The sequence below is a fragment of the Arvicanthis niloticus genome, chromosome 30 (assembly GCF_011762505.2).
Source record: "Arvicanthis niloticus isolate mArvNil1 chromosome 30, mArvNil1.pat.X, whole genome shotgun sequence".
NCBI lineage: Eukaryota > Metazoa > Chordata > Mammalia > Rodentia > Muridae > Arvicanthis > Arvicanthis niloticus.
The window spans coordinates 18,472,891-18,500,039 of record NC_133438.1 but is presented as its reverse complement, the minus strand read 5'-3'; the positions used below and the strand labels follow the sequence as shown (position 1 = coordinate 18,500,039).

Genomic DNA, 27,149 nt, shown 5'->3' with positions numbered 1-27,149 from the left:
AATTTGAGTGCAATGTTGGGCAAAAGTGTCAAGGAGGACCCTCGTTTTCCTGATACTAAGAGGACATTGGAGGACATTGGATACATGTTGAAGGGTAGATGACTCTGATAGGTGTTCTTCATGGTGGTGAGAAGGTGTCTGTGTGCCGATTTTGTTGTTGGTCTATGATGGAAACATGTGTGCATGCTCTCTGTCTCTCTCTCTCTCTCTCTGTCTCTGTCTCTGTCTCTCTTTCTCTCTTCTCTTTCTCCCTCCCTCCCTCTTTGCCTTCTGCCCTCCCTCCCTCCTTTCTCTTCTGTCTTTTTTTCTCTTTTCTCCTTTTTTTTTTGCTCTCTTCTTTTTTCTTCCTCTTTCCTTCTCCTATCGTCCCCTTCTTCTTCCTCCACCTTTTTTAGACAGATTCTCTCTCTACACCCTGGGTGTTCTGCCTTGGAACTCACTATATAGACCAGACTGGCCTCAAATTCATAGAGATTTACCTGCCTCAGCCTCTGGAGTGCTGGGATTAAAGGTGTGTGCCATCATGCCTGACTCAAGGTGTTGGACTTTTCAAGGTTTTTTTTTCCTGTCTTCAAATGATCCTAGACGACCCCTCCTCATTTTTATTAGTATATTTATTGGTTGTTTTTTGTTGAGCCATTCTTGGATACAGTATTACAGTAACTGACCTTTGCTTGTGACTTAGCTCCAGCGGCTGCTCAGGCGGCTACTTTGCTTGCAGTCCACACCCACTCTCTCCCAGAACATCTTGTTTGTCTTGCTTTTCACTTTTTCAGGCTGTTCCCATAGTTCTTGGAGCCCAACTTCTGTTTTTCAAAGTTGCATTCAGGTTTCTTCAATTCACAGTTCTAATCTGCAGTTCTCTCCTTGACCCTTAAATCTAGTGATTATATCAGCTAGAGATGTGAGCTGTGCGCTCACCCCAGGAGACACAGGATGATGTGGGGTATTTGCTGTATGTGTTTGTGGTATCCGTAGACAAGCCCTTTTGTCTGTTCTTCCTAAGCAGAGGATTTTAATGTCTGTTCTTTGTGGTAGGTGAGGTCATCTTTTACAATGTTTCACTTTTGTAGGGAAGGGCATGATCCAATCTCGTACTGACTTAGGATGCAAAAAGACACTTAAAGTTGGGGCTTAAACTCATTAGTGATGGGGTGGGGGAAATGGTGAACAGGAAGTGGTTTGGGTGATGGGAAAGGTGTGGGCTTATGTTCTTGTTCACAGAGGTAGTTTGTCCTGGGTGGACACTAGAGTTCAAACCCTTGGAGCAATTTGTGTGTTTCCCCTGGCTGCTCGTTTCTCCAGCTTGCTGCTCTGGAACCCCAGGACCTTCTTCTGGCCCTGGCTACTACCATTAGATATATGCTTCCACCCCAGACTGTTGAGTCAGTGTGTCCTACCATGACTGTAGAGATGTGATCCTCACCTTCCCAGATGATGGTCACCACAAAGCCAGAGCCCATGTAGCTTCTGAGGGCTGGGTGGAAGATGCAGGTCTCAGTAGTGCTCTTTGAGAATGCTCTGTGGTGCTGAGCATCGTCAGCCTCACTTGATAGAGAGCCCTTCCTTGCTGGACACAGGATCACAGTGCCTGCCAGCCTCTGCTGCAACCCTCTGGCTTCACAACAGCCAGGATCCACTCCAGATGCCAGGACGGCTCACTCAGACAGTGACCCAGGATCTTGTATAGACCAGCATGTCCCAAACAACAGTACCTGTGGTGCTGTGCACCTGCAGAGGCTGGTCAAGCGTGGAAAGCAGCAAGTACAAGGATTGTTTACAAACTCACTGTGTGTAACAAACTAGAACTCAGAAGTACCATTGTTGGTTTGTTACTTTTTCTCCCCTCCACACCTCTACCTTCTTAGCCAGTGTTTTTAACTGTGCAGCCCTGGCTGGCCTGCAGTGTGTTCTGTAGACCAAACTGGCCTGAAGAATTGCATTAAATGCCAGGTATGTGCTGTGTGTATGTATGTCTGGAACACAGAAAGATACAGGTGGTGGGTTTGTTTTTCTCCACATTTTATACATTATTGTATATATCTAACAAATGCTTTTGAGAAAATTTATATTAGAGTAGAAATAATTCAGGCAATCCTGTGTGGAAATGGCTGTATCCAAATGTGAATGGTAGGGAGATGGGACTGTGCTTGGTTAGACTGTTGGGGTTTAAGGTATGTGGACTTATGCAAGGACCACAGTGCAATGTTAAGATGCCTCACACAAAAAAGGCTAAGGTTTTGCTCCACATCAGTGTTCAGGATACTGAAGTAGAATTTCACAGCTGACTTGCAGAAATCCAAAACTGATGGTTAGCTACCATGGGATTTACATTCTGTGCCACTAAGGGAAGTTATTTAATTTCTCTGAGCCTTATTTTATTGTAATATGAAATGAATTTTTAAATACTTGCTTGCAGGGATTTTGAAATAGAAGTGAGGCTGGGCAGTGGTGGCGCACGCCTTTAATCCCAGCACTTGGGAGGCAGAGGCAGGCGGATTTCTGAGTTCGAGGCCAGCCTGGTCTACAGAGTGAGTTTCAGGACAGCCAAGGCTAAACAGAGAAACCCTGTCTCGAAAAAACCAACAACAACAACAACAACAACAACAACAACAACAACAACAAAAAAAAAAAACCCAAAAAACAAAACCAATAGAAGTGAGGATGCTTGTGATTTGAGAGAGCTCCTGAAGCAGACAGGGTCATTGTGATGAGTAAATACTTCATTTATTTCAAAGCAATAGTGCCAGCACAGATCTTCAAATATGTGAAACGAGGTTCCAAGCCACTCATCCTTTGCATTTACCACAGGGATTATTTTTGTGTTGGCACAGGCTGCCCTTCAGTGTTTGACAGTTGCAGGTAACATTCTGAGCTCCTCTGTTGACAGTTGCTTATTTCCTTCTATTGTGGTGGTGGTGGTTGTTCAGAATGATTATTGTCAGAGAAGTTAGACAGTTTTGTGTTCTCTGTCTTCACTCCTGAGGATGCCCACACTGGTTAACTGCACTTGATGCTTATCTAAATCGTAGGGTTGGAAATTTATGTACTGAAATTTGGAAGGCTTATCTTTTTGTATTTTCCTTTTTATTTTTGGTTGTTGAGAAGTAGGTGTTGGTTTTTCTCTTGCCTGCAGATGAACTATTTGGGTAGGAGAATCTGTTGTTGCCGTGGGAGTGACTATAAGGTGGGCTGCTGGAGCCTGTCTTGGTACTACAGTGCATTTAAGAGAGCTTTTTTCTAGGCTTAGCTGTCACGAAATAGCCACATACCATAAATGTGAAGTTCAAATAAATATTCTTAATATGAATACAAATTATTTAATTGTTATTTATTGTTACTACTACTTAGAAGTTTGAAAAATTTCTGTTGCTGTAGATCTAAATTTCCCGTTTGAGGTGATGGTGGTGGGCTGGTAACTTGTGAATGAATGTTTATCTACTTAAGCTTAGTTTTGGTTCATAAGGGGATTTTTCTCAAGTTTTCATGTTTTTCATTATAAGTTAAACTAACTGTATTATAGATATTAGTTTTTTCTCTGAAGTTTGGATCAGGAGAGTGCAGTTCTATTAAGCAGTTTGTAGGGGAACTAGTCCTGCTTCTGGCTTTTATAGACTAAAGAGAAGGGCTGTGCTCGAGAGGCCTCCAGCAATGGGGAAGATGTCTTGCAGCTGTGCTGTTTTGGTTCCGTTCCAGAGATAGTGTTTGTGTGCAGTCAGAACATCTTAAAGCCCACCCTGGAAAGGGTTCAGCTGTATAAAAGGAGTACTGTTTCATAACCTCACATGTTCTTCTGGGGTGCTGGTGGTCTTCATTGGTTTGTCTTGTGAACTGAGCTTTTATTAGACACAGGCCTCACAGCTTCAGAATAGGAATTACACTTGTAGTTTTTCTATCTTGTAAAATAAATGTAGTCGGGCCCTTTGCAGACACCGTGATGAGAACTAATGGCCCTTCCTTCAGCTCTTGAGCTTTAGTGGTGAGCTTTGCAGTTCTGCCTTCACACAGCTTATAGGTACATTGACACTCGTTTGCCTGTGTTCCTTGTGGTAGGTTACAAAGTGCTTATTTACAGATCAAGTGTCTATATCAGAAGATGAAAGATTAGACAGGAAATTCCAAACATTGAGAAGTTAGAAGCAGAAGGAAACAATGCCTTCTCATTGAAAATGTTTATCCTAACTGGCTGTGCCTCCTATTTGTTTACGTGCATTCTGGGAGTTTGTCACTCATTAGAAGACACTTTTCCCTTTTCTAAGACTTAAATGCTTTAAGGTTACGTAAGTGGGGTATATACTGTAAAGTGTGTGGTAGTTACTGCTTCCCTGCCTTCTCCTCAGTGCTGGCTCAGGCAGAGCTTCTGTGGCCTGCTTACCTCTCCCTCCTGCAGCACACTCTCCTAGCACCCCTTAAGCTTTGTGGGTCCCTGCAGCTGCCTTCCTGTGTGTGTCTGGATACCTCCCAGCATTTGAATGGCTCCCTTCTTGTCATCTCACACTGGGCCTTGAAGTTCCTTAAAAATCCATTGGGAATGTCTTCCTTATCCCCTTTGTGTCAGGACTCTGTCCCCTCTGACACTTTCTGACCCCCTTTGCTCTGGTACTCCATCCACTCTGATACTACCTGACCCCCTTTACTCCAGGGCTCTGTCCACTCTGATGCTGCCTGACCCTCTTTGCTCTGGGGCTCCGTCTCCTCTGATACTACTTGACCTCCTTTACCCCAGGGCTCTATCTATGCCCTCTGACACACACTGTCATTCTGTTACCACCCAGCCTTTCACTCTTTGAGTATTGTATAGACACTTCAGTCTAACACCGTCCAGGTAGCTTTTGATTCCTTTGTTCTTATTTCTGGTCTCTTTGGAACTTTCTCTAGGCCAGTGGTATTCCTATTTGGTTTTTAACTTCAAGCAACCTAGGAACTTTGTTCTCTGTTCCTCCCACCGCCTAGCTTACTATTCAGTCCTGTCTATTTGCTCACCAAACAGTTCCACACCCCACCTTTTTGTTTGTACTTTGGTTGCCTGTCAGGGATCTCAGGGTTGGTTGGGGGGATCATTTATCAGCTTCCTTTCATTGTATCACTTGTTCTCAAATGACTGCCAGAGCACTCTTCCAGAGACACAGTTATTATTATTTTCCATCGCCCACAGCGTTGAGTAAGAACATCTGAGTTCAGTACTGACCATGCATTGTTTGGCTGTTGCTTCCGTTTCCCCATCTGCACTCCCCACCCCATGTTCCAGGCGGATGAGGTACTCCCCGTTCTCGACAGCACATTTATCTTTAATGGTCCCAGGCCCTTCCCCACTGTTCCCACAGTCTGGAATGTACTTACGCCCACTTATCTGTGTCTGCCCAGAAAGCTCCTTCTTATTCTTCAAGGTCACCTTGGGAGCCGTCTCCCCTCATCAATCAGTTACTGCTGAATTGTCTGTGCTTTCCTTATCGTGCTTACAGTTAGCTATTCCAGCCCTCCTACCACACCGCCAGTAGCTGTGTTCTTAGATGTCTGTAGCCTCAGAACCAAAATCAGGATCTCATAGACAAAAGTAACAAATAGTGTACAGGCTTGCTGGCAGATAGTTGTGTGTTGTGTGGACCGAGGGGCACTTGGCTTGAGAGTACATTTTTATTCAGGGTTACGATTGCCTTCCTCAATTCAAGTTTGAATTGAGTGCTGAAGTTACAGAATCATATGCAGAAGTCTAGTTCCAGGTAGGATGCTAGTGAAGCTGTGGCTGGGAGCATGCTGATCTCTAGAACGGATGTCAGCAGAAGTGAGCTCGGGGTGTACCCCCACAGGCTGTGCTAGACTGGAGGCCAGGCAGTGCCCATCAGGTCATACCCTCATGTTTTCTAATAGAAGCAGTCCATCTTCATCTTTGTATAATTTGCTTTTTTCCTTATAACTTGTTTACATTGTGTATGGACAGGAATGAGTACGAAGGTCTGAGGACAACTTTTGGGAGCTGGTCCATCCGCAGCCCCATGAGTCCCAGGCATTGAATATAGGTTGTCATTCTTGGCAGCAAGCACTGTTAACCACTGGACCATATGGCCTCTTTTATGTTAATGGTAGCTTTTTTTTTTTTTAAATGGGTGAGGAATATCTATGTGCTTTGTGTGAATGGATGAACATGTGTGTGAGTGTGTGTACATGTGTGTGTGTGTGTCTGTACATATGTGTACATGTGTGTGCCCGATGAGGCCAGAGCTTGTCATTGGACATCTTTCTCAGTTGCTCTCTGCATTACTTGTCAAGTTCTCTGAAGTTGGAGCTTATTGATGGGTTAGGCTGGTTTCTCAGTGAGCTTCAAGGAGCTGCCCATCTTGCCCTTGGCCCTCCCCCACATTGCTAGGTTACAAATGCACGGCACTAAGGGCAGCTCTGTGTGGATGCTGTGGGCCCAAACTCAGGTTCTCCTTCCTTCACAGCATCTTCCACCGCCAGTGATGGCTGTTTTAAAAGGCAGATGAGGAAAGATTTGAAGAGAAACTGCAGGAGGTGGGTTAGGTTGGAAAAATAGTTTTCATTTTGCATATTGAGAAAAAATAAATCCGGTTGGTTAAGCAGATTATTGTATTTTATTATCTATTTTTAAAATGAAATTAATACAGGATGCATTCAACCAGAAAAACTGCTGACGATTCTGATCATTGAAGGTTTTGTTTAATATAGTCTCCTGCATTGTGGTAGTATTGGCACTTCACTGGCAGCTTCTGTGGTCATTTTCTATTGATCCTCACGTCAGTCCTGTTAAAGACTTTACCTTCATTCTGTAGATTTAGGTAAAGGGCAGTGGGAGAATATTATTCAAATGGTTTGAGTGTAAGTTTACTGTTCTTCCAGGTGAAATGAGTAGATAGTTATGAGTGTTGCACCTGCATGTATGTAAGCGCTTGAGGAAAAGGTGCTGGTCCTAATCTGTGAGCTTCCCTGTAGGCTGCGAGTGGACCCCAGTCCTCCACAGGTGCAGTACGTTTTTAGCAGTGGTCCTTTGGTAGCCATCCTTGGAAGTTACTAGCTTTTTCTTAAGTACAGAAGTTGGGGAAGACTGAGAAGTGCTTGAAGTCTCCACTTCTTGTATTGGAGCTGGTGGGTTTTTGTTTGTTTTTCTTTCTTGGCATTAGGTTACAGTAAAGGGCCTCACTTTGATTTTCTTTCCTTTAGTTTGGTCTTCCTTTTTCTTCTGCAGACAGGCAGGGTATGCTGTAGTTTAGGACAAGGAGGTGGGAGTATGAGTCAGAGTCTGATATGTATCTTGGTTAGATCTGCTGCTGATTCACTGTGCAATCCGGACAGTGCCGTAGTGTGGGGCTTCAGGCGCCTCATTTATTAAGAGCCATGGCAAGGTACATGAACACTTGAGGCCAGTTTTGGCTTTGACTGTGATTCTGTAAAACCCCATTTTGCTGCATCATATTGTGGAGTATTGCACAGTGACCTTTGTCTTTGCTCTTTGTGCTATTTTTTATAGTAAATAGTCTAATTTTATTTTGCTTGTTCATCTTTAAGTCAACATGAGTATCGTTACTACCTGACAGTAGCATTTGTTCACTGTAGAGCGTGTCCCAGGGAGTTAGCTGCTTCTGCATCTTTCCTGTACTTACATCTCTTACTGCATGTGGCCTAATGATTTGTTTCTGTGTCTGTCTCCTGCTGAAGTTGAAGTTACCTGTATCTGGTCTGTTATCAAGGAGGAATTCAGCAAATACTTCTTAAGCATTTCAAATAAAAATTTTAAGCACTGTTGGTTGGGAGAACTTCTTCCCAATGGGTTTTAGCAGACCCCAGAGCAAATCAGAGTGGAGTTCTGCAGGCGTCATGTCCTCAAAGTGAGTTCTGAATGGGCAAGACTTGAAAGCCAAAACAAACAGAAAACTACAAGAGAGTTGTAGTAAGTAGTAGGTTTACCTGAACTGCCAAACTCAGGAAGTCAGTCCTCCTTGTGACCTGCTGTGAGAGAGCATCAGTCCACTCTGTCTGTTCCCAGCAGCCTCCTTTCTCAGCTCAGTATCATTCATCCTGTAGACCCAGGGATCTTCCAAGTCTAGACTCTGCCCACGTGCCTTCAACAAAGCGAAGATCACTGATAGTTGCTCTTTTGGCTTCTGACAGTCAGAGTAGAGTAGGAAACAGACTGACATTAGTCTGATTGTACACTTCTTTTGTGCTATAGTTTTTTTTTTTTTTTAAGATTGCATGTTAAGAGCTTTATCAGAATACTTCTTGATATTTTCAAAGCAGTAACTTTTTAATTAGGAAATTTGAACCACCATTGTTTTATTTTGGGGTGTGTATGTGTGTGTGCCAGTGCTCAGGAACAGAACGGAACTCCCTGTGCATGTTATGAATGCTCTCTTCCACAGAGCTATAGCCCCAACTCCCTTACTGCTTTCTTCTTTCCCTTGTACTTGCCCCCACTTTGTCTCCTTATCCCTTGAAAAAACCAAGTCATATTATGCATTTTTCCTACAAATCAGTAGAAGGCTGCATTTTAAGAAGTACAACCGAACATGTGTGCATATTGTTGCCAGGACTCTGGTTAAGCAAGAAATGTGCAGATGACCCATCGATGGATCAGTCTGTATTCAGAACCTGAAAGAAATTAAACGAAGCCGTGTGATCCAAAGACAATGTGCATATTGGAGCCTGGGACCTCCTGGAGCCACAAGTGTTTTCCCTTTCCTGCCTCTGTCTCTGTTGCCCCTGGATCAATGGACCAATAGCAACTGTCCTGAGACACAACAGCGTTTTAGAAAATGAACATCCATTTAAAGAGTCAGGAACTTGTCCATGGGGGTGGGGAGGTGTACAGTCTCAAATGATTTTTGATGGGTGGGAATGTTGGGTCCCAGTCAGCTCAATTGTCTTAGAAAAGAGAGCGAGAAAGAGGCTTATTTGGGCTTATGTGATTTTAGGGCTCTGCTAGGAAATTGGGTTGTCTGTGTTCCCCTGGTTTGGCAGGTGATGTTCACTTCTTAAAGAAAGGTGCACAGAGTAGATACCCCTAAAGAGCTCTGCTGTCCCCTGGTCCTTTGATGATAGCCAGAACTTTTCTGCATTAAGTTTATATTCTTCGGAGTTTGGAGTCTTGAGCTGACTGCCAGGTTATTGAGTCCAGTCCTCTGTGTGCTCCCTCTCTGCCCCCCCCCCCCAAGACAGTCTTGCTTCTTGTAACCCGGGCTTATCTCAGAATCACAGCAGTCTGGTTGCAGCCTTAGGACTTCAGGGACTGTAGGCATCCTCACAGACTTGGACCTTGTTTCCTTTCCCTCCCTCTCCCTCTCCTGGTCCCTCTCTCCCTCCTGCGCTCATTCTTGTGTGCTCTCCTGTTCCCCCTCCCCCCCCCCTTTTTTTTTTTTTTGGTGGAAAACAATTTTAAAAAATCAAGTTACCCCGAGTTTAAGATTAAAATCTCTATAGACTGTTGTATACAAATAGAGGATAATGTTTTCCACCCTAGCAAGCAATTCTCTTGACTAGCTATACAACCCACATTTTAAGGATAAAGTTTCTTATTTTAGTTTTATGATAATGATGATACAGCATTAAAAATAGAATTTAAAAATATTTTTCCAGCTGGGCAGTGGTGGCGCACGCCTTTAATCCCAGCACTTGGGAGGCAGAGGCAGGTGGATTTCTGAGTTCGAGGCCAGCCTGGTCTACAGAGTGAGTTCCAGGACAGCCAGGGCTACACAGAGAAACCTTGTCTCGAAAAACAAAAAAAAATTTTTTTTCCAAAAATGCATGTAACATATACAAGTGTCTGTTAACAAAATGCAAGCTGTGTTTCAGCTTGTATGCTTTGAATTGTTTAAAATCTTTTCAGAAACAATAGTTTACATGAAATTGAGCATGTGTCGAATTCTCTTCTGACAGTGGAGTGGATAAGCTTCCGAGGTTGTTTCACATCTGGATTCAGTTTAATAATGTTGAAACCTCGGGTGTTAAATTGATAACAGAGACCGGAGAGTCACCTACTCTGAAGCAGACCGAAGTGTTGTTTTGGCCTTCCTGTGTACGAGGGCAGGAGCACACAGTAATTTGGGTTGTATTTCCAAATCCTAGTGCCACAAAAGTTGCCCTGCTGCTTAGTTCTCTCGGTCTCTTCAGCTTTGAGGTTCATGTGTCTCATGAACGGGGTCTTCAGTTTGACGCTTCAGAAGCTGAGCAGTAGTGCCGGCTTCCATGGCTATGAGGAGTCAGGCTGCCATAACAAGCCACCACAGACGGACTGGCTGAAATGTCAGGACCCCGCTCTCTCATACTCTGGATGCTGCACATCCAGATTGGAATAGGCAGTGGCATTCCCAGTAAGACCTCGTCTGGGCTTTAGGCGGCTGTGGTGTAAGCTCTCTGTTGTTCTTCTAGGCTCATTAACTTTTATCATCAGGACTTCCTCCCTAGCCTCGTTCTAAATTGGTTATATCCCAAAGCCTCCACGTACAAAGTGCAGATCTTAGAGGGGCGCGTTTCTCTAAGCTAGGGTAAAGAAAAGAAAGGCACAGCCATGGTAGATGTCTGAGCTAGAGCCCGGAGACCTGCTGGCTAGCACCTAGGTCACTGCTGTTGGTGTGTAGATCTGTGGCTGCTGGGTTTCTTTATGCCACAGAGCAGCATGTTTTAGAAAAAGTATGGAACTGTATACGTAATACATTCATATGACCAATATTTATTGGAAATGTGTTTTAAGGGCTTGTGAGATGCTCAGTGGGAAGATGCTTTTTTGTAAGTCAGAAGACCTAAGTTCAGTATGGGAGACTCATACAGTGGAGAGAGAGAACTAGCTCCTGTAAGTCTCCTCAGACCTACACACTCATCATAGTGTGCATGCTTGTATACACCTCTAATGTATAAAATAAGTAAGTGTAAATAAGTTTAAAATAGGTTTATAGTTAAAAATGATGAATAAAGGATTGTACTTTGAATTAAATGGGTTCTACTGAGAATCTCAGCAGATTGCTCTTTCATGGTGCAGTGAAAACTGGGACTAGCCTGCTTTCATTAGATAGAACAACAACACTGCAGTTTACATTTGTATAGTTTGACAGAGGACTCTTTTTGGAGCTACTGCAAAAACTTACATTGAGTATGTCTTATGAAGAAAGCATTATTCTTTCTTGACCATTCGGTACAGGTGAAATACCTATTATTGAAATATCTAAAATGTTTTACTTATGATTGGAAAATACTCTTTTCAACCCTTGAAGACTTTGCTATAGCCAACATAAGCCCCCTTGGACCTGTATCTGAAGTGCGTCACCAATACAGATTTACTTCCACCTTTAGGGGGCAACCAAAGGCAACAGCAATCACTTAGGAGGTTTGGGGAGTGTCTTGGACAGCCTTAACAACAGCTGAAAAGAGTTTCTCATGCCTGATGTTAGAGTCTTTGGCTATTGAGGGGAACAGAACTTACTACCATAAAACTGAGGGGCCGTATGAGCTGGCTCAGTGGGTAAACATGCCTGTTGCCAAGCCTGATGACCTGGGTTTCATTTCCCACATGAGAGAAGGACTGAGTTGCAGAAGTTGTTTTCCATCTCTCTGTCTCTCTTCGTCCATCCGTCCCTCTCTCCCTCCCTCTCCCCCCTCCTCCTTTCCCCTTTTCTCTTTCCCTCCCTCTCTTCCTCTCTCCCTCTTGCTTTCTCTAAGCAAATAAATAATGTAAACAACCTAACTAAATGGGAAAGGCATTCTTAGTCATGGTTGAATCATGAAAATTGCAGTTACAGAATTGGAGTTTTATCACCGATCCAGTCTTTATGTAGTTAACTGCATAGGACAGGCAGCAGGAAGCGCTTTGGTCCACATGAGTTTTCTAGCTGAAGAATGAAGTGACTTGGAAGCAAGCTGAGCTTTTCTACTGAGCATGCCCTTCTCGGGCAGGGTCCACTTGGGTGGGGCCTGCTCGCTAAGCTTTAGGAGCTGGATTTCCATCGACTTTCCAGTCTTCCAATGACAGGAGAGAGGAGATAGCTGGCTGGATGTACGTCGATGCTGCTTCCGTATGTATGTGCAGGAGAGTTCTGTTGGAGCATTTGGGTTTTATGGCTCATGCATACTTATTTCTGCTTGTGAAAGGAAGTTTGTTGTTGAAAGTGTGATTAAATGTCCAGGGGGCTGAAAATGTGGAGCACGCCAGTGTACTGAGTAGACGGGTTTGGTGTGTGTGTGACTGTCTGTATATGTGTATTTTAGTGGCCCAGGTTTTGTTTAAACTAGTTATTTGCATTTTTCTGGGTAAATGTTGAGTCTGTGTGGGTTATCTAACACAAGTAGCCGTTTTGGACTTGAGAGCAGTGGCTGGTTTATGCTATCCACCTGTTCCTGTCCTCCTGCCTCACTTTTGACTGTCACACCTCCTGCCTGAGGAACCTATGAGGGTCAATTCTTCTACTGCACCGTGAAGGCAATGGTCTGTTGCATAGTTGTTGTTTTTTTTTTTTTTTTTTTCACCTTAAAAGGTGAAAATTTCAATGTAGTACTAATTTATAGAATTTTTTCCCTAACGTATCTGATGAAAAGGAATTGTTCTTTAGCTCTTAGAGATGGGACTTCCCTCAGTTTTAGCATCGACAGTTGCTGTTGTCAAGAACTGTATACTCTTTTCGTAATATTGTTCCCTGCCTTTTTGTTTCTAAGTACCTAATTTTGTCATACTGAGGAAATTCATTAAGTTGCTTAGATTCTGACATTTATATGGGATTATGTAAATTTTGTTATATCTTTATATAATTCACTCATCGACTATGCTTTCTTTAAAACTGGTTTTATTGCTACTCCCTAAGGATAGAAAGTGGTGTGCCGTGACCTCCGGTGAGCTCTGTGCTTCTGTTAACACCACAGGGACTGCCCTGCTGTAATGAGGGGCTGCCCTCCCCCACACCCCAGCATGTATGTTTGCATTGCAGCATTCCCGGGCTTACACAGAAGAGGATTTGAAAGCAGGCCCCAGCTTGGTGGACTTGTCATAGTCTGGGGCATTGATTGACTTTGACAAGCTTTTGTCTTATGACCCATTAAAATGCAGCGTCTGCAGCCTATGTGTTTATCTAATGCAGTTAACCTTGGTGGATTTGTCTTTAGCTTATTGGGGAAGAGCCTCTAGAAATACAGAGGTTGTTATTTCATTTCCATAGGACTTTATTTACATAGAAATAGGTAACTGATTATTGATTACCACTTGATACCAAGCAAGATGGTTGGCTGAGCCATCCTATGAAGAGGATAGCACCAGTGAGCTCAGAAAAAGTACATTTTATAGTATCCATTAAAATCATGAGAGATGATGGTTTGACTCTGCTCTGGGAAACTGTTAGTATATTTTTCTTTTCTATAGAGAATTATTTGATGAGGATGTAATAAATGTTTCCTAGATACTAGGAACAACATAAAAGTATTATTGAGAAGCCACCGGATGTATGACATTGCACTGGGAACGTGAAGTTTTACTCATCTCACAAAAATGTCCCTCTTTATGGGTGCATGGTAGCAGATGTAGCCAGTGAGGAGGTGTGGACAGGAAGCGTGACATCCTTGTGCTCATGAGGCTGGCTTGCTGCTGCTTTTCCTACACATGAAGAGGAAGCTGCTGAATGTGATCAGGAGCATTTACATGTGACTGTCTTACACTTACCTTCCCTTTCTGCTTTATCTTCCCTTTATAAGATTCTCACTGTCAGAAGTGGTGTGTGCTCTGTTTCCTTCCTTCGGCACATAGCAGCAGTGATCGTTCGCGTCCCTGCACTACAGTGTTGGGACTTGTTGAAGACATGTTCCTGCGCTGTCCTGATGTTGGAGGGAAGGGTAAAGGAACACGGGAGGCTTTCTCAGGAGCCCTAGCCTCTCACTTTAAATATTAGAACTGAGAATGATTTTTACTTTTTATTATATTTACTTAAGTGTATATAAGGGAGGGAGGGTGTGTGTGTGTGTGTGTGTGTGTGTGTGTGTGTGTAACATGTGTGCAGCATTCCAAGGTGCGTGCGTCAGAGGTTAGAGACATTTCTCTTCTTTTACCATGTCAGTCCTAGGATCAAATGCATAGTGCAGGCTTGGTGGCAGGGCCTCTACCCACTGAGTCATCTTGAAGGCCCATGAAAACACTTCTGTAAAAGAACTACTATTTTGAACACAGAGGTCTTTAAACAGTCTATGTGGGATGAGGTTGATTTGTGAAATATTTCAAATAGACTAGCAAAAATCAGTTACTTTGAGCATTATAGAGATGGCATCAAACTCCATTCTGTAGGAAATCAGTTTCATGCTTGTGAGTTGGAGTAGCCTGGACGTTGTATGTGCTTATGCTATTTCTATTGCATAAGCTGTGTGACACGGCAAGGTGGCTCTGTTGCTCTCTCAGTGTGTAAATCTCTTCTTATGAGTGTGGAAGTACTTCATCTCATTGAACCTTTGGCTCAGTGAGAACTCCTTGCTCTTGTACTGCTCCTCACTCTTTCTTACTTGCCACACTCTGTTACTCTTGGAGAGTCTTCCGTTTGTCTCCTAGTATACAAGTAGCTATACGTGTGCACATGAACATTTATCGTTTGTCCCTAATATACAAGTAGATATATGTGTGCACATGAACATTTATCGTTTGTCCCTAATATACAAGTAGATATACGTGTGCACATGAACATTTATCGTTTGTCCCTAATATACAAGTAGATATACGTGTGCACATGAACACTTATCGTTTGTCCCTAATATACAAGTAGATATATGTGTGCACATGAACACTTATCGTTTGTCCCTAATATACAAGTAGATATATGTGTGCACATGAACATTTATTGTTTGTCCCTAATATACAAGTAGATATATGTGTGCACATGAACATTTATCGTTTGTCCCTAATATACAAGTAGATATACGTGTGCACATGAACATTTATCGTTTGTCCCTAATATACAAGTAGATATACGTGTGCACATGAACATTTATTGTTTGTCCCTAATATACAAGTAGATATACGTGTGCACATGAACATTTATCATTTGTCCCTAATATACAAGTAGATATACGTGTGCACATGAACATTTATCGTTTGTCCCTAATATACAAGTAGATATATGTGTGCACATGAACACTTATCGTTTGTCCCTAATATACAAGTAGATATACGTGTGCACATGAACATTTATCATTTGTCCCTAATATACAAGTAGATATATGTGTGCACATGAACACTTATCGTTTGTCCCTAATATACAAGTAGATATATGTGTGCACATGAACATTTATCGTTTGTCCCTAATATACAAGTAGATATACGTGTGCACATGAACACTTATCGTTTGTCCCTAATATACAAGTAGATATATGTGTGCACATGAACATTTATCGTTTGTCCCTAATATACAAGTAGATATACGTGTGCACATGAACATTTATCATTTGTCCCTAATATACAAGTAGATATATGTGTGCACATGAACACTTATCGTTTGTCCCTAATATACAAGTAGATATATGTGTGCACATGAACATTTATCGTTTGTCCCTAATATACAAGTAGCTATACGTGTGCACATGAACACTTGTCGTTTGTCCCTAATATACAAGTAGATATATGTGTGCACATGAACACTTATCGTTTGTCCCTAATATACAAGTAGATATACGTGTGCACATGAACATTTATCGTTTGTCCCTAATATACAAGTAGCTATACGTGTGCACATGAACACTTATCATTTGTCCCTAATATACAAGTAGATATATGTGTGCACATGAACATTTATCGTTTGTCCCTAATATACAAGTAGCTATACGTGTGCACATTTCTTTCATATATACTATGCTTTCAAACTAAAATGTAGGATAGTGAGACTGTTGGTTTAAAATACATGTTTGGGATTGTGATAGCTCTTTGTTTTTTTAAGATAGGGTCTTACTATTATAGCTCTGGCTGGCCTGGAACTTACAGTGTAGAGCAGGCTGGCCTCAAACTCACAAACACATGCCTGTGTCTACCTCCCAAGTGCTTCGATCAGAGGTGTGTACCATTATGTTCTTCCCTGGGGTATAGCTATTGACAAATTGATATGTGTGGCATGTGTGGCAGATACTCTTCAGCGTCAGTAGCCATGCTCAGCGATCATGTGACTAAGGGGTGCCATCTTTGTACACTTGTAGCTGTATTTCCCTTTATTTTTAAATACAGAGTTTTTTTTTTTTTTTTTTAAATAGCCCAGATGAGAGTTGCACTGACCTCTTACCTTAGCTTCCTGTCTGTTGAAGTCATAGATGAGCACCTGCCTGGCTTTGGGTACATTTCTCTCCCTAGGACTGCAAATGACTGACTGCCTTTTTAATTTCAGCATCATGATCACCTTTAGCCATGCCGACTTCTGAGTGACTTTGCAATCATTTCAGCCACAGGAGAGCATGTTATGCTATGTCACAGAAAATGGGACTCGGCTGGGTCTGGCATGATGGTCCTCTTTTCCATAGTTTCCCTCAGTGCTATGTATCCTGAGCCGACTTGTCTTTCGGCTTTCTTCCCAGTGGTTTGGAGATGATGACAACATTCCTACAATGGTCAGAGCCAGGAAAGCCAACTACCCTTGGAGAGGGAGGAATCTTTTCCTGGAAACATGTGAACGAATGAATGCATGTCTTGACAAAAAAAAAGGGAAACTTCAGGACTGCTCTAGACCAAGAGAGCATACACTGGGACCCATCTTGGATGTGCGTACATGAGTAAGGGGAGAGAGACTGAACAAAACGTGGGTTTTGTTAAAGAGGAGACAAAGCTGAGGAACTACTGCTCTGGGTGAAAACTGATGTAGCCTAGACTGGAACTAGCAAAGGGCAGTTTGTAGTTGCTATCTTTTCGGTGTGTGGTCTTAATTTCAAGCAGATGTTAGCTTACATCTTTATAGACACAGTATGAATGTAAAATTGATGCCGTTTCATAGATGCCGCGCACTGATCAATCATTTTTTTTTTCAGTGTATTTGTACTTATGGATATTGGGCATAGCATTTCTAGACCATCTTGTGCTTAGAGAAACAAAGCTACAAAAAGACTTTCCCTCCTCCCTCCTCCCTCCTCCCTCCTCCCTCCTCCCTCCTCCCTCATGTTTAGCATGCTCTCTACCAGTGAACTGTGTACATCAGTCCTTGAGCCATGTTGTCTGCCTGTTTTTATTACTCTTTCCTCCTCTAGGTGTTTTTTAATCTTTCCTCCCCGCCCCTTTGCTCTCCTGTCTGTCTTTCTTCTTTACGGTTCGTTTTGTTGATGTGAGAAGCATCACCCATGCTTCCTCAGTAGAATTAGGAAGCTGCTGACTCATCTCTTACTGCTTTTCTCACATCTGCTGTTTCAATGCATATTAAAAGGACCTTCCCGTTGGCTGTGGGCAGTTTGAGGGGATGAAAAAGTGAGCAGTTGTGGGTGTTAACAAGGTTCTTTACTCATCTCTTATGCTCTCACGAACATGGAAGATGAAAACTGATTTTGTTAGCTCTAGAAAACAGCTGAGTTAGAACTGTCCATACATTGCCAATATATTTTTATATTCATGGCTATTTGTAGAACAGTTTTGTTTCTGTTTCTCGGAGTTGAAACATAAATCTCTTAGCCTATTACCACTAGTTTTGAAGTTTAAAAATATATACGTTTCCCCTTTGTTATTTAAGTATCCTCCTTGAATACTTGTTTATGCTCTGGTAGGAGAAATGGGTTGCTTCTGATCCTAGCACAGGAAGGGAGCCACTCACCAACAGTCCTCCTTTCCCAGACCCTAATGGTGAGGAGGAAACACCTGGAGCTGCCATGAGCACAGACACTTGACATTTTTTCCAAGGTTGTGAGGCTGCCTGTTTTGTGTAGTACTGATGATGTAATAGCCTGCCTGTAACCAGCAGATGTACAGTGGATGGTTTCAGCTAGTATAGCAACAACACCTTGCTGTAAATGTGTTTTTTTTCCCTTAACCAAAAGGACATAAAAAGTGGTTTTTAAAAATATTTTCTACTAAATGTTACTGGTCTCTGTTGATAGTTTTTGGCTTGATTGCTTGTTCAATGTTGCATGTTTTTTTCTCCTGGAGCTGTCACAAAAACAGACACTTTCATCGGCCCCAATTAGAGAATGCCAACGTGGTAATTGTGTCAGACCACATGCTTATCTAATGGGCTGGTTGTTCACAGCCTTTTTCTTTTGGTTGTTCATAAGTAGAAAAATCTTTACTTAGTATATTATATAGCTTTACCACTAATGATGGAGTTGGGTAATTCTAATTAAAGATTAATGAGCACTGTATACTTTGAGAAAAATTAGTCTGGTTTTGTCTTTGCCCATTAAACTTTGTTGCCTTGGGCACATCTTGCTTGCTCAATCTTTTCCCTTGCTGATAAAATGAGGATATTGGGCTAGATTTGTTGTTGTTGTTGTTTTGAGACAGTTTCTCTGTATAGCCCTGGTTGTTCAGGAACTCACTCTGTAGTTCAGGCTGGTCTCAAATTTAGAGATCTACCTGCCTCTGTCTCTCAAGTATTGGGATGAAAGTTATGAACTACTACCTCCCAGTTTAGATTAAATACTTAGAATTTCACAATGCCCAGAAAACAGTATTTTACTGAATAGTGTTTGTCAGCTTCTGAAGACAAGTCTAGATGCTCCTGCTATACATGAAAGAAAGATCCCTGCCTTCAAGGACTTTAGTGGGAAATACTGGATTTATGTTTTTGGAAACATACCACGTGGCACTGGGTTTCCATTTTTTCTGGGTGGGGCAGTTAGAAGCCCATCCACATCTGAATTGCTGAGAGTTACAAGCATGGTAATTATGGTGAATGCATGTGCTATAATCATGTTCTCTTGATGGTAGTGATTTGTTTAAGAAATCGTCTTACAAACAAAGAAAGTGGTGTTGGGTTTGAGCTCTGAGAGCTGTTTTAAGAACATGATAATTTACGTAGCGTTATACTACCTTCATTGTTGACTCTTCACAGCTCAGTAAGCTCTGTCCATTGTTTTCTGTCTTATAACACCAGTTTGAATGAGTGACGTGGGTCAGCTCTGGGGTGTGTGCAGAGGTCACTGATGTAGTGTGTGAGGAGCAGCTCTGCCTGGGTAACCTGTGCTCTGTATTTCCATAGTAGCAGTTTGTCTTCTCCTTCTATTCTTTAGCTTTTGATCACATAGCCAAGCAATGACTTTCGAATATGATGTGGTAATATGTTTTTGTGGGGTAGAGCTACGTCTGGCGAGAACACTCTTTATAACATGTTCTATAATCATTTCCACAAACTGACATGGATCATTTCTAAGGAGTAAAGCAGGAGCTTTGTGATCCATGCATGGATGTTTTAAAGAACAGAAATTGCATATTGTTGGACACAGTGAGCTGTTATTGGTTGTTTTAGTTAGGGTTTCATTGCTGTGAAGAGACCTTGTTTCCAAGGCAACTCTTGAAAAGGAAAACATTTAACTGAAGCTGGCTTACAGTTTCAGACGTTTAGTTTATTATCATGGCAAGAAGCATGGCGACACTCGGGCAGACATGGTGTTGGAGAAGGAACTGAGAGTTCTTCATATGGATCGGTAGGCAGCAAGGAGAGACTTGGTGCCACACTGGACCTAGCTTGATCAGGGAGACCTCAGAGCCCACCCCCACAGTGACATACTTCCTCCAACAAAGTCACACGTCTTATTAGTGCCACCCTCGATGGCCAAGTGTTCATAGCATTCACTCTGTGGCGGTTGTCCCCATTCCAGCCAGCACAGTGGTTTCTCCTGTGATCACAGTGTGCATAGCTATTGTCTCGTTAATAAGACAGTGGAAACTTCAGCTGTTTGTTCACTGCTTTCTCAATATTTTGATCATACCCTCATCAGTTGATTGTTAAGCTAAGCACCCTGTCTCTTGTAGCCAGAGTTCTTAGCTGCCAACTTATCTTGGCTAGCTTATACAGGTGTGGGATGATTTTCTGTTAACCTTACCTAGACATTTATTCACTTTTCAAGATGTAATTTAGAGGGTATATGCTAGAAATCAACTTTAGTTTTATGTGACTGATGTATATAATAATCTTAAATATGTTTGTAAGAAGACATGTTTTCTGTGCACTACAGATCGAGTCAGATCTTCCTTCCTGTTGATGGGTGTTTTGAATTGTAAATACCCGAGAATGGGAAGTCCTGTGTGGTAGTTAAGTCTCTGTTGTAGTACTGCTCTCAGAGACAGTCTGTCCTCTGATCTTGTCATTTCACCATGTTTCTTCTGGCCCACAGGCCTTATTCTGTCTCTTCCTTGCATGTAGGAATAGTGAGGGTTCTTTGTAGAGTCCTCTAATACTGAAAAAAAGAAAGTTTCCTAGGTGATATCTGTATTACTCGTGGTTGTAGCTCTGTGTCCATGTGGCCACAGCTCCCACGTGGTGTCCCTAGTGCTCATCTAGACTCTCTCAAAGTCCGTTTTCTCTACTGGCTAGGCATACATCTCCACAAAACCTGTCACTCACAGGAAATTTAAAGTCAAGTTCTATGTCTTGGCTAGACCCATCTTCCTGGATATCCTGTTTCCATGGGTAACTTCCCCAGCTCCCCATAACATCCCTAGATTCTTTTTCTCTCTTTCTGTGGTCAGGATAGCCTGTGTCCTTCCCATGAGATTCATTTCTTACCCTCTTTTTGATTGCTTTGGCCTTAATAGCGAACCATGCCTGGATTTTTGCAACCACCTGCCAGATGCCTTTCTGCTTCAGTCCCATTTTAGACCCTACAGCCAGGCTGGGCTGTTGAAACAAGAGTCTTATCACATTAGTGCTTAAAGCTCCAGACCTCTAGAAGCACCTAATTTCAGCATGTGCCCACATGAGGGCATGTATTATATATGGTTTCTTCTTACGACTAAACAACATTCTAGTATATTGAGATAGTATGTTTTAAATGGGTCATGTGTGTGGTTTGTGACTCTGCTTTGAAACAATTGTACTTTAGTTTCCTTTTAAAACTGTTGATATTTGTACCCTTTAAGAAGCTGGCTATGACTGGTGGCTAGGGTACCAGCACTCAGAGCACTATGGGAGAACAACCACAGGGAAGGGATCAGGGAGCTTGAGCTGCCTCCACTTGCCTGCTATCTGCTGTGCTTGAGGAGTCCCCCTCTGCTTGTATAAAATTTAGTCTGCCAGTTATTTTAGATTGAATCAATTGTTTCATTAGTTGGATAAGTCATACGTATATTTTTCCCATTCTGTAACAGCTTTATTTACTTTGGATTAGAACCTTTATTTTTCTTACATAAATACACACACACACACACACACACACACACACACACACACACAGAGTATCCTTGAGATTGGGTAGATAGAGGCTTGGAGTTCTGATTTTGGCTTTAATTTTCTCAGAAGCTTGCTTTTCTAGTAGTGCAGGTGAATCAGGATATAACACTGGAAAGCAAAATAATAGTACAATTTTGTTTCAGTAAGTTTTTATTGCTGTTAAGCACCCAGCATTTAAAAAGTGGTTTTTTAAAATACTTGCTAGTATTACCGACAAATGTTTCTTTAATAAAGAATAAAGGCCAGAAGTGAAAGAGAACCGTGCACGTTAGACTTTCCATGTAGTTGTATGACGAGTTGGGATTAAATAGCAGCCGTCTCTGTCGGTTGGGTGACTTGGTGTTCCAGCTGTGCAGAGTGGGCACCATTGTGATGCTGCTAGATTCCGAGAGTTCTAATAGAGCAGGCTTGAGTTTGTCTGTGCCTTCCTCCTTAACAGCTCCTGTTCCAGTTTCTCTGCTGTTCCTCTTCCCGCCCTGCCTTGCTCTTTCCACCCCCTCACCACCAGATTGAAAGTGGGAAAGTCTAAAATATTATCATGTGGTTTTTATTTTGTTGCAGTGTAAGCTGTAACCATGACTACTGAAGTTGGCTCTGCATCTGAAGTGAAGAAGGGCTCTGACCAGGCGGGAGCAGATGCCCCCAAGGAGAAAGCTAAAGAAGTAGAAAATGAGCAGACTCCAGTGTCTGAGCCAGAGGAAGAAAAAGGTTCCCAGCCAGATGCCACAGTTGAAAGCCAAAGCAGTCCCTATCGACGGAAACGAGGGAAGGATCCGTCTGAGAACAGGGGCATCTCTCGCTTCATACCCCCATGGCTTAAGAAGCAGAAGTCTTACAACTTAGTAGTAGCCAAAGATGGAGGAGATAAAAAAGAGCCTACTCAAGCTGATGTGGAAAACCAGATCTTAGACAAAGAGGATACCCTCCCTGAAGAAGAGAGCCGGGCCAAGGGTGATGCAGAAGAGATGGCTCAGAGGAAGCACCTGGAGGTTAAGGTGGAGGTCAAGGAAGAAAAACCAGCCTTGAAAAGCAGCACTGAGACCCAGGTAGGTTGAAGAAGACTGGAATGAGGGCACAGCATATGGGGAAAGGGGCTGGCTGGTTTGGGATCATTTTCCCCTTCTGTATTGAGATGTATATTGAGCCTAGTGTGTCTGGAATCCCAAGCTTGGATTATTGGACTTCAGTCTTTCCTGTGAATCTTAAAAACTATTCCCAAAACAACAAAACCAAACAAAGAACCACCACCACAGCAAGAAAACACATACAACCCTGTCTTGAACATGCCTGTTTCTGAGAAGGTTGAGTGCCCTGTTGGGCCCTCCCACCTCCCAATCTGTTACATTGATATCCTATAATTTACCTTTGCCTTATTTAAGTAAGTAGTGAACTAACACTCACTCTCTCTCTCTCTCTCTCTCTCTCTCTCTCTCTCTCTCTCTCTCTCTCTCTCTCTGTGTGTGTGTGTGTGTGTGTGTGTGTGTGTGTGTGTTTGTGTGTGTGTGTGTGTGTGTGTTTGTGTGTGTGTGTGTGTGTGTGTGTGTGTGTGTGTGTGTGTTTGTGTGTGTGTGTGTGTGTGTGTGTGTGTTTGTGTGTGTGTGTGTGTGTGTGTGTGTGTGTGTGTGTGTGTGTGTGTGTGTGTGGTTTGCCTTGCCTGTGTAAGTCTAGGTTTTCTTGTGGCTTAAGGTTTTAGAAACTTTGTTATTTCAGTGCTATTAAAGTACAGCCTCTGGCATATAGTTTCTTTTATTCATTTTATGCCTATATCATTAACCTGGCAAAATAATGGGTGATGAAATGATACAAGAAAGGGTAAAAAGCTTAAGTTTAAAGCAGTTAGCCTGGAAATCATAACTCTTGAAGATTCCTCTTGGGGTTGAGGGTGTGGCTAGAGCACTCGCTGCAGTGTTCATAACCTGGAGAAGTTACCAGGCTACATGGAGAGGGGGCTTTCATCATTTTTTTCTTGTTAATGTTGTCTTCTACAAGCTGCTTAACTTTAGTGTGGCTTTTTTGTTTTGGCAGCCTGCTGAAGAAGTGAGGAAGGACAAGGAGGAAGAAGTGATACAGGTCACACAGGAAGAGAAACTGGAAGGAGGTCCAGCCAAAAGAGAGACGAAGGAAGTACAGACAAGTGAGCTGAAGGCAGAGGTGGCCTCTCAGAAAGCTACCAAGAAGACCAAGACTGTTCTGGCCAAAGTCACCCTCCTAGATGGCACAGAATACAGCTGTGACCTTGAGGTGAGGCAGGGACGGAGTAGAGAATCTTCTTCATGGCAGAATAAAAGTATTCTGCACAATGAGTCTGTGGCCCTCTCACCAAGGTCCTGTAGGCCAGGTTGTTGCAGTTGTCCTTTTGAAACATTGACTGCCATGTAGAAAGAACGCCATCATTTCCATGCCGGACGGCACCTCCTAACTGCGGGCTAAGCAGGGACGATGCTCTGCCATGGCCTTTCAGTCTTGTATGGTTTGGGTCTGTTCTGAAAGATCAGCTTTGGCTACTACCTCCATAGGATTATTTTACATGAGAAATGGTAGTTTTAATTGACTTTTAGAAAGAGATTTAAGCAGTTAAACTATTGAGAAAGAGAATGATGTAAATCTAGGTCATCAGTTTTGTTTCATATTTATAGAATTTATAGAATTACAGCCATTCTGCCAATAATCTGACTAATAATTAGTCAGATTCCTGGCATTCTGCTTCTTTTTGTTGTTGTTGTTGTTGTTGTTTGGTTTTTGAGGCAGGGTTTCTCTGTGTGTGGCCCTGGCTGTCCTGGAACTTGCTCTGTAGATCAGCCTGGCCTTGAACCCATAGAGATCTGCCTGCCTCTGTCTCCCAAATGAGTGCTGGGATTAAAAGTATGCACCATTGCCAGTGATATTCATATTTTACTCCTTGCTAAAACATCTGTGGCTATCTAGTTGAACAATGCTTTTATAATACTTGAAAATATTTTGTTGCCAGGCAAGGATACTGAGGGAACACTTATTGTTTTCTTATCTTTTTGTACAGTCTAGACTGTCTACCCATGTATATGTAATAGTTCTGACATTTGAGGCATTTCAAAAATAGAGTAACAAAGAATTAAGAATCCTTATCTCAGTTGGTTCTTGCTGTTATAACGAAATACTTTAGAAGAGGTAAGTTTTAAAGAATAGAGTCCATCAATTTTCAGCCTGTGGGTCGAGACCCCTGTGGGTCTCATATTCTGCATATCAAATATTTATATTACAATTCACAACACTAGGAAAAGTAGCAATGAAAATAATGTTATGGTTGGGGTCGCCACAACATGAGGAGCTTTATTAAAGGGTCGCAGCATTAGGAAGGTCGAGAACCCCTGGAATAGACTGAAAAAGTCATGCTGATCAGGGTATCAGTGGATCGGCGTGTGAGATAGAACTGCCTTCTATTTCCAAGATGGCCCCTTTCTGCTGATCCCTCATGTGCTGTGGAGGAGTAAAACTGCTCTGCAGGGTTGGAGGAGGCTAGCAACTCTTTTAATGTTTTGTCTGAGTGCACTAAGATCAGTCATGAAAATGGAACTCTCATGATTTGTTAGGAGGCTCCACCTCTTCATATATAGGTAAGCCCATGACCAACAGATAAGACAAGGGTATCCACTGTCTCCATACCTATTCGGTATTATGATGGAAGTGTGGGCCGGAGCAGCCAGACAACTGAAAAATCAAGATACAAGTACGAAAGGAAGAAGTCAAAGCATCTTTATTTGCAGATGTGTGTATCCATAAAGGACCCTAACAGTTGCCAGGAAACTATAGCAGATAAGCACCGTCACCAAAGTATTAGGATACAGATCAACACCAGGAATACTCCTTTTCTTATGGTTTTTTTTTTTTTTTTTAATTGCAAATCTGCTATGTTATTTTCCCCCAAAAAAACCTGTTTTGTTTACTGATTATTTCTTTTTTACTTTGTAATATTTTCCCCTTTGCTTACCCTGCACTCCCTAGCCCATTCCTGTGGTTTTCTGATTTTTTGAGTTTAATACTTAGAAATATAGTTCATCTGGTTCTTAATTTCCCCTTATAGTACTTTCGATAGCATTACAGTTTTTTTTAACTTTGGAATTTTTGTGTATATGATTTAGAAATTTCAGTGTGTGAGTATACACATGGGTGTGTTGTGGAGAATTTTCCTTTTTTCAGATTCCCAGTTTTTATTTACATTGTGCTCAGAACATGGTCTAAAGTACAGACTCTGTTGTGTTTAAGACTCACTTAAACCAGGATATCTGGTTGGCATAGTTCTCCTAGAGTCTGGTAAGTGTGGCATTCTTTTCTTTATACAGAGTTTTGGATCTGTTTTTGATCCAGTTAATTAGGTCTGTTTCATGTCTGTACTGTTTAACAGGTTGACTGTTAATTTCTAAGTGTGTTAAAATGGCAGTATTTGTTCATAATTTGCCTTAGTATTCCTGTAAATTTATATTTTCTAAAATCTTAGGCTAGAGTATTAACTTCAGAATTACATATTGTTGGGAGTTTTCCTGATCGTTGTATTATACCTTAAATCTATTTCATTAGATATTAATATTACCGTAGTAGCATTGTTTTGGTTAGGAATTGCCTGCTTCACCTTCTGCCATTTGTTTTTCAATTGAAGTAACTTGTTTTAAAATTTATCTTTAACTGGTGAATTTACAGAGGTTTTCTCATAGCCCAGATGCCTGTGATTGTATTCTAACTTCTGAGTTTGGGGTATCTCTTTGCTTACTTGCTCCCCACTTTTATTGTTCTTCTTTGGGAATTGTCTGTAGCTTATAGACACACTGATTTGAAATTTGCTTCTACTGTGCTTGCATTAATGTGTGTTTATTAGATTTCTGATCTAACTTTGGAATACTACAAAGTGAATGTGTAGCTAGTCTTGTACAATTGATTCTGTTGCCTGTAGAGAATCAGTTTCTTGTGTTTCCCAAGGCCCAGCTTAGGTAGTAAGTACCCAAGACTAAAAGCTACAACTTAGTTGTTTAATTCACCAAGAATGAAGCGTATTAGGGAAACATAAGAGTCTTGTAATTTGTATTCTCCTTTTCTTTAATATGGGATTGTTTGACAAGCTATTTTAAGAAGAAACTTTTGAAGACAGTAGATCATAAAGCAGCACTATAGCAGCTGTGTTGAGTGAATGTCTTATTCTTTTCAGGTACAAAGCAAAACAGAATCTGGTAGACACCCCGAGGCTATCCTTGGTAGACACCCGAGGCTATCCTTGGTAGACACCCCGAGGCTATCCTTGGTAGACACCCGAGGCTATCCTTGGTAGACACCCCGAGGCTATCCTTGGTAGACACCCGAGGCTATCCTTGGTAGACACCCCGAGGCTATCCTTGGTAGACACCCGAGGCTATCCTTGGTAGACACCCCGAGGCTATCCTTGGTAGACACCCGAGGCTGTCCTGCAGCAGATGTTGTGCACTAGCCACTCAAGATGAGCTGTTGAGCAGGACTTGGGTCTGACGTAATTCATCTCCTCTTAGTAGATGTTAGAGTAGTGTAGAAGTCATGTGCTGTGCCTCCTGTTGTAATTAAGGTTTCTTTCATCTAAATTTTCCTCGAACTGTGGTTGCTTGGTGACATTAATTTGGATCTATGTCTCCTCAGACCTGCTATGTTTGCTCTTCAGGAGTGGAGTGTGGAGGTTGGTGAACTGTGGTTGGGTGCTCTCATGCTTCCTGTCTAGTGCTGGACTAGACGCATGGGTGATGTGCCTGATGCTGCCCGTCTGTGCTTCTGCAGATCTACACCGGAAGTTAGTGTCTGGGTACTGTTTGAGGAAGTATGTGTGGGAAACTAGCTATTAATGAA

At 42.2% G+C, this 27,149-nt stretch overlaps 1 protein-coding gene across 26 annotated transcripts in view; it reads left to right on the top strand.

Annotated features, from left to right (window-relative positions):
* The window catches only part of Epb41l2 (erythrocyte membrane protein band 4.1 like 2), a 180,391-nt gene that overhangs the window by 69,604 nt on the left and 83,638 nt on the right, over positions 1 to 27,149 (top strand). For 23 of the 26 annotated variants that reach the window (XM_076928012.1, XM_076928011.1, XM_076928010.1 and 20 more), the window contains exons 2-3: positions 21,876 to 22,360; positions 23,340 to 23,555. In XM_076928012.1, coding sequence (XP_076784127.1) covers positions 21,890 to 22,360; positions 23,340 to 23,555 — 687 coding nt within the window. In that variant the 5' untranslated portion in view covers positions 21,876 to 21,889. Of the gene's footprint in view, positions 1 to 11,909; positions 12,022 to 21,875; positions 22,361 to 23,339; positions 23,556 to 27,149 lie in introns of those variants that run through there. The other 3 variants (XM_076927988.1, XM_076927991.1, XM_076928005.1) reach the window with 3 other exon arrangements.